The sequence below is a fragment of the Glandiceps talaboti genome, chromosome 18 (assembly GCF_964340395.1).
Source record: "Glandiceps talaboti chromosome 18, keGlaTala1.1, whole genome shotgun sequence".
In the NCBI taxonomy this organism is placed as follows: Eukaryota; Metazoa; Hemichordata; class Enteropneusta; family Spengelidae; genus Glandiceps; species Glandiceps talaboti.
In genome coordinates, this window is record NC_135566.1 from 1,572,501 (window position 1) to 1,586,796 (window position 14,296).

General features: G+C 35.1%; 1 protein-coding gene across 1 annotated transcript in view; it reads left to right on the forward strand.

Annotated features, from left to right (window-relative positions):
• Nucleotides 1-3,346, forward strand: part of LOC144448948 (uncharacterized) — a 14,447-nt gene extending 11,101 nt beyond the window's left edge. The window contains exons 9-10 of the mRNA XM_078139333.1: nucleotides 444-555; nucleotides 1,926-3,346. Coding sequence (XP_077995459.1) covers nucleotides 444-555; nucleotides 1,926-3,201 — 1,388 coding nt within the window. The 3' untranslated portion in view covers nucleotides 3,202-3,346. The remainder of the gene's footprint in view (nucleotides 1-443; nucleotides 556-1,925) is intronic.
• The last annotated feature ends 10,950 nt before the right edge of the window (nucleotides 3,347-14,296 follow it).

A 14,296-nucleotide genomic window follows, 5' to 3' on the forward strand; every position in this document is an offset into this window, starting at 1 on the left:
CTCATCCAAATGATACTGAAACCCATATGTCAGGGTTTTTTATTTTTGTTCTTTTACATTTATTTATGTTATATGTTTAAATTATTGTATATGTTTTCCTTGGGCCACAAACCTAACTAGTTTGAACAAATTATTTTTGTGCTCAAGCCAGAAGTTTAAATTATTTTTGTTTACTTTTCATTAATAATGTTTTTATTTAACTAATTCCTTTTCCTCATTTGATATGTCAATTTTGTTTTCTTTTCAACTTGTGGCAAATAAATATGTAAATAATACATTTCACTGTTCTCACCAGTCAGACGCCTTTATCAATATGTACATATATGTGTACACACATATAGATAGATATATGTATGTCTGTCTGCTCAACTGTTTATATACATGTGGATAATGGTAGGATGTAATTCTGTTAACCAAATGTACTATTTTTTGTATACAACTAGTGGTCACTTCTGAAGATACCCCTGTAAGGAATACCAGTGAAGGGTCAAGATCACACCATAGTAAGAAAACAGGATATGGTGTCGAAACTACTAGCTCTGACACTGTACAAAGGTAGGAATGTTGTTATGCTTATCATCACACAAAACTTTATGTTTTAATTAATTTACTTAAGTCACTAGTTCTCCTTGCATGACAACAATATAAACCTCATTTCAATCTCTTACTAAAGTATGTATGTATGTATGTATATATATATATATATATATATATATATATATATATATATATATATATATATATATATATATATATATATATATATATATATATATATATATTATAGTACACCATTATCAAAAATACTGACTAAAAGAGTAATATTTTGAGTCAAAGTAGTTATGTGAATGAGAAATATGTATTTGATTTGGATTTAAGGTTAATAAAATGTTAATAAAATGAGATTCGTACTGTGTTGCGTACTTACTGCATCATGTGCAATCTATGACATGTGTCAGTCACATCCCCATATATTGAAACACCATTTGATTACTTGTGTTTATTTGTTATTAAAAGTGATTACCAAGTTGGTTTACAAATCCCTTCCAGTATATGCCAAAGTACACTTTTAATACATTTTAAAAGTTTGTTTGGCCATAAATGAGGTACAGAAATGGACTTGGTCTTGGTTGTTGAACGTTGTTTTTACAATTCTTTCAACCAAGCCTGGAACAAAAATGTTTATATAGCTGTTGCTAGATTACATGCATTGGGTGTAATAGTGACAGAATAAAAACATAGTCAAGTTTTTGTGTTGATTAAAATGGAAATAGAAATAGCCATTTTTCATTTTTTTGGCCACTTTAATACATGAATCCTATATATTAAGAGATAATAAGAAGATAATTACCCACAATGCATAGCAACAAAATGGCGTCAAAGAGATCACAAATTAAAAGCATTATTTTGGGGACAATCTCTTTCCTAAAAAATAAGTTACATCGCAAACTCTTTTATGAATAGAAAAAGACAATTAGCTAATTTATTTGAGTAAAAAGGTAAACTGCTCCAGTTGTGATGCTCAAGTAAAAGGCCAGACCTAAATATCAGCAGTCTCGAATCTTCCATTTGATAGAGAAACAGTCATGGCTATCGATTAGCAAAATGTAATACCTTTACTTGTCATAGCATTGACAGTATGGCATTGATTAGGCATTGGTACCTTTCCTGCCAATTGCACAGAGAAAGATATAAATAGGGAAGATATTTAGTGGATTTCTCAACTTTTTAACCAGTACCTCCAGCTCACTTGCCATACAATGTCATGATATCATATTCCATCTTCTTCAATATTATTATTGATTTAGCAAGTCTAATTTCGTAAAACAATCTTATATTCAATTGATACCTAATATGTAAGTCGGAAGCTTAATTGATTATTGACACAATAAGTACAACGTATTTTATGTTTATAATATTTACAGGAAGAGCATTTTGATCATAAATGATGAATGGGGGACGTCTAAGGGAGGGATATCTGCTTTACACCGCGAGATAGCGATTCAAGCCAAAGATGCTGGCTATAATGTTTTTGTGACAGCACTAGGAGCCACTGAAGAGGATATGAAAGATGCTACACAGAATGGAATTACTATTCTCATAGCCGATATACTGGAAAACGTACCGCCAAACCTTGACGCACTTAATTTGTATCATAGCATATTACACTTCCCATGTTTAGAATTGGAGTCCAGTTTTGATGTTATCATTGGCCATGTCCCAATTACATCAGTAGGGGCTCTGAGTATCCAAAAAAATCGTTTCCCAAGTGCTGAGGTATTTCTCTTTATCCATGTCATACCACAGGATACCGACTTTCACAGATCTTCCTACAATATAGGAACGATTGAAGACAAAGTGGATAGAATAACAGATCGTGCGTCAGTTGCAAACAGCGTGTTTTCAGTTGGCCCAAAAATCTTCAGAAATTTTCAGATGGAGTTCCACGGGATGGATGTGAACCACAAACAGTATATCCCACGACCAAGCCAAGTTTTTTTCGAAATGGATGTTCTTCCATTCAAAGAAAATGATCCATATCACATATTAACAGTTGGTCGCATATCGAATGTAGAAAATCTGAAAGGTTATGATATTGCAGCAGCAGCACTCGGAGAAGTTGCCTACACGTTCCACGATACCTATCAATCCAATGTTGTATGGCGGATTCGTGGAATTCCTCCAGAAAAACAGGCAGACAGCTTAGCATTTATTCGAAAGCATCGAACATCCAAATATTTGCAGGTTTGGCCAATGGAGTATGGTTCACAAAAGAAGATAGCTAATGACATGAGAAAGACTCGATTATTTTTGATGCCATCTCGTTCCGAACCGTTCGGTATGGTTGGCCTTGAGGCCATAGCTGCAGGTGTTCCCGTACTGGTCACGGCAAATTCAGGGCTGGCCGAATTCCTGAATAGCCACTTTGACAAACACACGGCAAGTTCAATGATTGTTAATGATGTTGGCTTGAATGACGTTAAGCTCGACGAAGATATTGGAATTTGGTCAAAGCGAATTCGTGACGTCTTGTTATATAAATACAGCGACACTTTTAAAACTGCCCAGTTTGTCAAAAAGAGGTTGAAAGAGATGTCAGAAGAAGATACGTCTTTCAGGGAAGCGCTTGCACAAGTTTCAAACAAAAAAAAAAAAAAAAAAAAAAAAAAAAAAGGACAACGCCCATCCTGTGAAAATTGAATGCTAATGTTGCAAATCAAATTGAATGTATCTATTGTCTATTATTCAAATTAGATTCCATATGTATTGTCTCCACCAATACCAAGGCAATTGGTCCAACACTTTTTGAGTTTAAGTCGTACACACACACACACACACACACACACACACACACACGCACACACACACGCACACACATACACACCATGTGTAGAGTACTACTGAACCTTATTAGTTAAGTTGTGCTAAAAATTGCAAAGTAAATGAACTTGTACCTTTAAGAAACTAATCTAAAGATTAGTTCATAAATTTAAAGAGAATATTCAGTCAGACATATTTTTGCTATTAGTATACTTGTGTTGATTACTGCTTTCAAATTAAATTTGATTTTGAGTCATAAAATAGCGATCTAATCTCCATGTCTTGGCAGATACAAGTGGCAGACATAAATGATAGTAGTAACATTGTATATGAAGGGCAGCAATAACACCAATGGTGTACATTATTACACATATATACCAGATCTTACGCATACTAGTGGTATTTTCACTGCAGTGCAATTCCAAAATCGCGTGATCGCACTGTATGATTTTTAGCACAACCGAACTGAGGTTCAGTAGTGCTATAGGTATTATGAAATGTGTGTGTGTGTGTGTGTGTGTGTGTTAACGACTTAAAGTCAAAAACTGCCAGACTGATTGCCTTGGTATTTGGTGGGGACATTACTTGGTGCGTGTAGATGGGAAATTGTTCAAATGAAAATGATCGCATCAGAGTTGTGCGGTTTGGGTCAAATAGTGTGATGTTTGGTCAAAAAACCGAAACTCCAAAACTGCTGGGCAGATTGGCCTGAAATTTGGCGGGAATGTTCTTGGTGGTGTTTTGTTTAAAAATTGTTCATGACACGATGATCCCATTAGTGATATGCAAATTAGGGCTAACATGTGTCTTTTGGGTCAAAAATCTATAATTCCAAAATTACTAAGAAGATGCGGCTGATATGTGGAGGGAACGTTCTAAGGGGTGTATAGATTAAGATGTATTTTTGATATGATCTCATCACTGATATACAAATTAGGGCTAAAAGTACTGAGCAGATTTGACTGAAATTTGGTGGGATTACAGTTTATTTGAGGTTTTATGTTTACAAACTCAGCTTGTACCACTTTAAAGAGCAAAAATGTAACGAATAATTTTAAATTTTGTACAACATTTTATATAATAATTAATGTCCAATATAATGATGTACTTGATATATTTTAATGATTACTTGTCATGCTGACATGTGCAGTCGTAAATAACATGCCATGTCATTTAACTTAATCTAATAATCTGTACACTTTCTCATCAGCCCTTAAATTTTCAAAGGCTAATCTCACAACGAAATAATCTTTAGAGATATTAATCAAATGTCACAGGGAAAGACTCTTACAAATCACTGTGACTGCAATTATGATTGCATCCGGGGCACAATTTATCAAATTCATTTTTTATATATAGGCAATGATTATGACCATGTTATTTAAAATAAAACTATTAACACTATTATCGTCTTAATATTCATTCGATGTCTGCATTGGCCTACCAAGAACTGCACATCCTTGGAAAGGTACTACACTTGAATTGAAGCTATTTGGGAATATTGACACTTTTTCAAGATGTGTCTTTATCCCCGGGGGCAACTCATAGACGGCAATACGGGGAGGGTCCGCGCAAAAGGGGTCAGTTTTTTATGCTGGTTGGTATCAGAAAGGGTATACTTTTCATGAGATAGTGGTATGAGAAAAGGTCGGATGAATCAAAACTGGCGTTAAGTAACAGCGACTATGCAGTCAACAAAGGAAGCGTTTCAACATGGTGTATCTACCTTCAAGTAAAACGGCCAAAACGTCATCAAGTCAGACAAGAATCAGTCACTAATGATACTAATCAACAGATAGCTGATGATGGTATCATTCGATTGATAGTGCCTCCATCGACACATAATAATAGTGATAATGGACTGAAACAGTCTGAGGGCAATAAAGTACAGTTCGATTGTACTTAGATTAATTAAAATGCACTTGGTATCAGAAAGGGTATACTTTTTGCATAAAATTGGTATCACAACACATTGGGTTTCAATGTTTGTGAGGAGCCTCCCCGTAATGTTACCCATGGAGTTACCCCCGGGTCTTTATCACTGTTGTTTTGAAATAGATTATAGTAGTAAAAGTATCATACACGGATATATATATATATATATATATATATATATATATATATATATATATATATATATATATATATACATTTTGTATATAACAAACTGAAGTACATACACACAGACAGACAGACAGACAGACAGACAGACACATATATGTATATATAATTTATATATGTTATATATATCATATTACCATATACAAGTTATATAACTCTCAATTAGTGCAAGTATTCTATTTACAGGAATAAAATATATAATGTAAATAAAATCGAGCTTATTTAGTGTTTCTACCTTACAGAACTGTTACAGGCAGAACAATAGACGGATTAGGTAGAAAGAATAGTCAGACTAATTGATATGACATGATGACATCAGCATGTGTAATTGGGCGCCAATCCCAGAATTCTCTACCTCAGTGTACCGAGGTCCGTTCATGGCTCATTTCAATGATGTCATTTCTCTTATTTGTAGATATATAAGGAGGTGAAAGTGTGTTTTCGTTACTCACTAGATTGGAATCTTTGGAATCAGCAAGACTTGTAGTAGAATGATAACTGCATGCGAGACGATATATGTTGTATGAACTTGAACATATACTTTATTTATCCTAGCCCTGATGAGTTCGGCCTAAAACGGCCTCCCTCACAGCTCGACGGTCAAAAGCCAAGTGCTGAATCTGCGACGCTATGGTCGTTACAATAATTAAATTACAATAAGTCACGCATATGAGATGAACTTATACGATAACAATAGGTCATGCATAATTATGAACGTCATGGAGATGAAAGAAAGTATACTAAACTTGAACTTGAATGACATCTCCAGACATACGATATTAGTGTACCTATTGTCTTGACACCCATGCGAGCCATGTTCATTTCTCCACAGACAACTAAGACATACAACTATTAAACACTCTGTCTAGTTAGTTATATCTCGAACTATGTGTTTGATATATCGGAGGGATACGAAAATTTCAACGATCCGATGTAATTCTGAAATCAAGAAATATAACCAAAACATAACCACCCATGGCACTCTTAGGAAACACTTTACCCTACCTGAAAACTAATCTGCAGAAAAACACTTTGATCCGTTGGTATTCTTTCGATTATGTCGGAAATCTTTCACATTAGATTTTAAAGTTCTTGTCCAACAAACGATTGAATCAGTTCGCTTCATTGTAATTCTCTGACAATATTTGATGTTGCACCTTGACAGTCTGATACATTTGACCTTTCTACAGTCACTGTTACTGCATTGTCACTGACTCTATGCTGTAAAGTGTTGTTCATTCTGATGACTTCTGATTGTAAAGTTTTAGACATCTCACGTTTGCACCGTAGTAAAGCACACAAATGATTTAACTCCGAGTCGGCCACTCTTTGAACACATTACATCTTATATATATGAACGACATTCTTTGCAAACGTTCTGTATGTCTGTTATCAACTCCAAATTAATCTCATCCTCTAACTGCCATCCCTCAGCAAAAACGATCATTTCTCACACTTTCCACATCAGTTCGGCTTGTCAAAACCGCCTTCAAATCACCGCTGGATAAGTTGTATGCATATATTTGACATTTTCCTAAACGTGATAATATTAATATTGTCGTGACACGTGACACGCACAAACAATGTTGAATGAAAGGGACTTACCCTACGACTACTTCCTGTTCATATATTGAATCTTCCAAATATAACGAAAGTTGAGGACGACTAATTATCTCGATAATCTTTCCTATGTATGTACCTATGTTGATTAAGTTTTGATAATAGCGACATTATCTGATCATGATCATACAAAGACATATTGCAAATAATAGATCACTTGACATGTTAAATTGTAAACTTTGAAAATGATAAAAAGACCATTGCCAGACTGAAGATCACTTAAGGATATACGTACTGTATGTATTTATTTATTTTTTATTTATTTATTTATTTTTTTTTGGGGGGGGGAGGGGCGCTCTATTATTAGTCTTGTAACAAGACCTCGGCTCTGCATGTGTTCCGGAGATTGCCGAACAAAAGCCGAGGATGACAGTACCTCAGACTCGGATGCGCAGCTCAGAGAGGCAAGTCGTCGACCGTGCCGCCTGTTGTCGTTTTTACCTCCCGTAAGGGTACGGGAGGTATTAAAAGGGGAAGGTGTGTCTGTGTGTCTGTCTGTCTGTCTGTCTGTCTGTCTGTCTGTCTGTGTCATCATTTTCTAAAAATCGGCTGGCCCAATTGTAATGAAATTTGGGATATATAATCTTTAGGGTAATAGCTAGACCTGATTAGGTTTTGAGCCAGATCTGTTAATGTTTAATTAGAGAAATTTGCATATTAATGAAATCAACTAATTATGCAATATCTTAAGACTGCATACTTCAATTTCAATATAATTTAGTATATACGTTCAACATAACAACATACATTTGTCCTATAAAATTCGTTGATGTATCTTATGGCGTTAATGAATAATTTGCATAATTAATTATTTTTGGTAATTAGGCTATATCTTAAGAATACATACTTCAATTCCAATATAATTCAGTACACACGTTAACCATAACAATCACATATGTCCTGTAAACCTTGTTGGTGTACCTTTCAGTGTTAATGAATAATTTGCATAATTAATGATTCTTTGTAATTAGGCTATATCTTACGACTGCATACTTCAATTTCAATACAATTCAGTACATACATTAACCATAACAAATTGTGTATGTCCTATAAAGTTAGTTGATGTACCTTACAGTGTTAATGAATAATTTGCATAATTAATGATTTTCGGTAATTAGGCTATATCTTATGGACTGCATACTTCAATTTCAATACAATTTAGTACATACGTTAACCATAACAAAGTGGATATGTTCTATAAAATCTTTTTTATAGCTTAGTTTTAATGAAACATTTGCATAATTAATGATTTTAGGTAACTAGGTTGTATCTTAAAAATGCAAGGTTCAAATTTCATATAATGTGATACGTACATCATGATAATAGGCACCTCTCCTATGAAGTTTGTTGCTACAACTTTTTCCTTTAATGAGTATTTTGAATAATGAATGATATTCAGTAATTAAGCAGTATCATACACTCTTACATACATTAACCTAAGAAAGCATGCTTGTCCAAAAAACAAAGCCTGTTACCATAGTTTTTTTAGTTTTATGAGTTATTTACATATTTAGTGATTCCCTTACGGGAGGCATTCAGTTTAAATCTAGTTAATATTAGAAGAATTCAGGTCAATATCTACTGCGCATGTTTTTTTACATTCACTTTCGTTTAGCGGTCATTCGAGATAACAACAAGAGAGACCTTACTAGTAATAAAGGGCAAGTCCAGTAGATATACGGTAAGTAAATAAAGCAAATCGGGCACTCCGTGTGTGGGTGGGGGTTGTGTGTGTGTGTGTGTGTGTGTGTGTGTGTGTGTATGTGTGTGTCTGTATGTATGTGTGTGTGTGCGTGCGTCGCATTATCGTACTGGGACGAACCTTCAATTTCACATGTATAACTAAAAAATAAGAAACACGAAAAGACAGACAGACAGACAGACAGACAGACAGACAGACAGACAGACAGACGAAGGGAGGGACAGACATCGCTATCTGAACACTTCCCTTTGTGGGAGGTAAAGCCAGAACCTAGAGCAAAAAAAAAACATCACCATTTCAAATTTTGAATAATGCATCATTTATCTCTTATAGTTTCGAGGCAGTTGAGGAGGAGGTCGAGGAAGAGCGTGGACACTACATCAAGGCGATACTTGGTATCTATGAATCGAAAGAAGAAAACCTATATTGGTTCATATACAACAAAAATGGTCTCCTGCCAGAAGGTACTACATCCTATTTGTATACATTTTTTTATCTTTATGTACTCGTATCTGTATAAGTTGTAAAACATGATAGCACGATGAGTCACAAGAAAGATTTTACCATTGGTTTTACCATTGAAAGACATAATAGTATGAAATCGTATAGTGTGTTACTCACCCATTCTCGTAAAGTCAGATCACATATTTCTGTTGAAGCAACGAGGCTGTGGTTTACGACAATGTACTGACTCCTTGTTTTGGTTTAAAGACCTAGGATTCAATCCCAGGTTCTCGTATTATCTATGACTGGAATCATAAAGGTTTATATAGGACTATTCGACTGTTCTGGACCAACCTTTTTCTCTACATCTGCCAGAACACTGTTTTTTCACACCTTGATTTCAATCCTTACCCGAGCTGGGCCTTTAAATTTAAGTTTAGTACAAAATGGTCATATATTAGGTGCTATTCAAAAGGTACTTGTCGAGTATGCGCAAAGAACCTTGGTAAAATAGAATGTCATTTTGTTACCCGCTTGTAAAAAGCCAAAAGATTGGATATTCGGCTTGACAATGTTGTGTACCAGAAAGTCAGTATTTTGTGTATCTGGGCTAGTTTGTAATACGTTATTGAAAGACTGTACACAAAGAATCTCGTAGTCTGTCTACTAAAAGATTATGTAAAATCCTAATACATAATGTACCTGGCGACTCAGTGGCAAGAGAACATGATTGAACAAGTAACTGACTAGTTGGAAGAATACACGGAACACCACTGTATACCACTGTATACCGTTGTATACCATTATATACCACTTTATACTACACTGACTATATATTGCCGTATACCACTATATATCAATGTATACCGCTGTATATCGTTAAATACCACTATATACCGCTGTATACCGCAGTACTCCGAAGTCTTGTTTTGAAATAATAAAACTCAATCAAAATGTATTCTGTGTCTTTCAGGGGTTGATCGTTACTTCCCGAAAGATGGCGATAGCATCATCTTCAAATATGAAAAATATGAAGGTTAATAAGATTTTCACGATACCAAAAAACATCACTACTTGAGGTTTCCAAGGAGTGGCGCGGGAGAATTTTACAGCTTTTTAGTCTCTCTAATTGCAGTCAACCATCTTTCGACATTTATGATCACTATAGACAGATTAATAAAGAAAAGAAAAGGTTACCAATGACAACCCAGACTATCCAGGAAATGAAGAAATTTTAAACGAGCACAATTATTGATCGATTATTCAAGAACATTCACACATCAATAAACATAGACGGAGTGGATCGATACGTTCCAGCATCGTAAAGTGTAACTGTTTATTTTCCAACATATAACCTATGCCTCGTCTGAACTGCGGCAAAAAGTTCATATATTTGACATACATAAACAATATGCGTTTCAATTAGACATTTTGTTCATGATGCACTAAACAATAAGCTCCCACCTAACTTCAATAACTGCCTTTCTTTTCGTTTATTGCACATGATCGTAATACTCGCTGAGAGGAAGTCTTCATGACTCAAAATATAATGGCCGACTGCTTTCTCAAAGCTATTTTCTAGTCTCTCACCCACAACTTTAAATCATTTTCTTTTTGGATGTTAATGTGTACTAGTTATTTGTATGTTTATATCTTTTATGGGAAATTAATTCCACTTCAATTCAACCGGGGAGATTAATTGGAATAAAGCCCCCAAACATTGTCCCAGTTTCATACTTATTGTCAAGTCTTTACAAATATGCCAGAATACACTACGATTGTTTCAAAATGATTTGCCGCAGGAGGGCGTAGTCGATCACGACACTCCTGTGATGACGAACACATATCGATTCGGTCAATGTCCGTGTCATCCTGACCGCAGTCATAGTCATGGTCATAGATCCGAGGAAGCAACAAATGTTCCATTGTTTACTGTATATGTATGCACGCTTACAGCATTGTGTATAATATCAATCTACTGTACATTCAACACAAAACATTTTGTCCTTGCAGCCGATATTTGAACAGTATGCTTGCAAATTTATGGTGATATGAATAGACGCTTTATGACGATACACGCCTGCCTAAGTTAGAGACGTTTTTTTTTCAAATTCAAATGACGTGAAACATAAATTTGACCACAGAAATGTAGATAATTATTTTGATGAATGTGTCGACGTCAATTGATTTACAATAGCGTTGGATTATTCACTTTATAAATTAATAAAGGGTGTTATTATTTAAAGTTATAAAATATAACAACATTAATCAGAACATAATGTAATGAGTATTTAATAACATGTAATTTTATGTAGGAGTGTGCCCTGGGGTATAATATTATATCCGACCTTTGCTTTCTTCAAGTCGTATTATATCTTTGTGAAAATATTAAGAGAAGTTGCATAGGTGATCATTGTGTTGTGTAAAACGTGATGAACCTGTCTATAATCATGATATTAATGAAGTATGGATTCCCATTTAAAGGTCACTCCAGCATAGGTAATTATAATATTGAAACCGTATTGTATTTTTACATGCAAATTCTCCAACAACTATAATAATAGTAGGCCAAAACTTTCCATACTTGTCAATCTTGAATTAGCAATAATCTTAAAATTGGAACAAGGTTAGATGTCAAGGTCACCAACAGAAAAGTCATTTTGAAGTCTAAATTTGATATTGCGTGTATTTACGGAAAACGTGTCTGTCTTTATCCATGGTTAATTATATCTGATATAGCCAATTTTCAAGTGTCAGTTTATTTGTAAATAGTTCCAGACATGCTATAGCAATAGCAAGCAAGTTTTTCTATGAAGATAACAGACAACGTTAATAACTAAACAATTCAAGTTGAAAAATTGGCTAAATCTGGAACAGTTCAGCATGCTTTACTATTCAGCAACACACGCTGAGTGACTTTGATATCACAGAGTGTTGCCCACTGCTTCTACATTCATATTGTTAGTTGTCTTGGAAGACAGTAATCTAGGTTAGGTAGGTGAGTAGGTCGTCTTTGAAGACACTAATCCAGGATGATGATAGCGGTCGGTGATCTTATCAGTAAATAACTTGACTACGATTGATGTCATCGTGAGACACATTACACCATGTACAAAATATAGAATATGTTAAATCGGGGCAGAAAGGTTATCATGACAACGAGCGTGCGGGCGAGAGAGAGAGAGAGAGAGAGAGAGAGAGAGAGAGAGAGAGAGAGAGAGAGAGAGAGAGAGAGAGAGAGAGAGACAGACAGACAGACAGACAGACAGACAGACAGACAGACAGACAGACAGACAGACAGACAGACAGACAGACAGACAGACAGACAGACAGACAGACAGACAGACAGACAGAGACAGACATAGTGAGAAAGGGAAGTGAAAGACATAGATAGACACAGATAGAAATACAGTTGTACAGTCAATAGTTGCTGGTTAAATTATACATGTTTTTTTATTCAACCCAAACACCTCATAGTTGCTGTTTGTGTGGTACATCATCTTTGGATTTTATTACGATTTCGAATTGATCCATTTCCTGCACAGTCATAACTCTCCTTGTGTAAACTGGAACACCTCAACCGTGAAGTTAGCCTTACTGTAAATATTTTTACAGTCTTTGTATTCCCTAAAATTATCTAACACCGTGACTTATATTATGTTGGTATGGAATTGATCATGGTTGATTACCACATTTTGTTCCTATCTCGGAATAGTTTTGAACAATGATCCCAACTATATAATACCGTCCTGTTGCTACGCACTGACATATAAGATATAAGCTTACCATTATCACAATTTACACACAGCTGTATGTATAGAGATTTTAGATTGATATTTAATGAATTTTGACTCCTGGCATTGTAAAGCGTGTCATGATTAGGGGCATACAGTTCTCGATACGCAGTTGATATTCCGTTCACAACCAGCAAAGTGTGTATATATGAACCGATGTGTTAACAAGCCGTCACACTGTCCAGTGTCTCTTCAACAGAGTGTGACTTTCCACCCATTTGATACGGTCTCATCAGTTGTCTGTGCATATAGCATATCAATGTACACTGTGTCAAGTCCCGGTTATTTTTATACGAATTATTCTAGTCAGTTTGCATATCATACGATGATTACTTTAATGGGGCATTTCATCCGAGGCCGTGTCACTGTAAAATAAATTTCTGAAGTACTTCATTCTGAAAATATACAAGACTCCTGTTGGCAAGAGATTGCGATTTTAAGTAACTCGGTTTATAGTCTTGATTGCTAAATGTGTCACTGTGGTTATTAAGAAGGGGAATATACAATATGTATTGTCTTTATGTATCTCGTAGTATATAAAGCGTGTTGATGTTTTTCAATCTGGTGAGATTTTCTGCAAAATCATGTCAAACGTGTTGACGTTTTTTCGATGTAATGAGATTTTCTGTAAAAGTATTCCATGTAAAACTTGTAGAATATTGTTGTGGATTTCTTTGACATTTTAAAACGAATACGGTCTGGTTGATACGGCTTTTAAAATGATTCAGATGGGTAGATTAGGATACTAGTGATTGTCAGACCATTAGTGTAAGACCTAGAACAAGTCTACTTGCGAATTTCTCTAATTTTGTTGGCAATGATCTAATTTAGAATAAATTGTATGCTGTCATTGTGGTGTCACCACTTGTGGAGTACTTTCGACGGAAATTAATAAATAAAACTGAATCAATGATAAAAATGTATGCAGCAATTTGTGTTTAAATTTTGAATTATTCATCGCAAAAAAACTGCCTCAAGGGACTAGTGGCAGTCTATGTCAGCTCATGTAAATTATACAGTCACGTTATTGTCAATATTTTACGGTTATGCTAATATCTTAAATGACTGACTTAACGTGAATAACAGGAAGAGACGTGGTGGTGGAATTCCTAGAGTGACGTGACTGGCTTTGAATTTGTAGGTTGCAGGTTCGAACCCCGTCGCTGCCGTTTGTTTCTGAATGTCTAAAGTCCTTGGGCAAGATTTGAACAATGACTGTGACTCAGTCAATCCAGCTGTACAATTGGGGACCTGGTAGGGTAGAGGTTGAAACGGTTGCTTTAATCCTATCTGC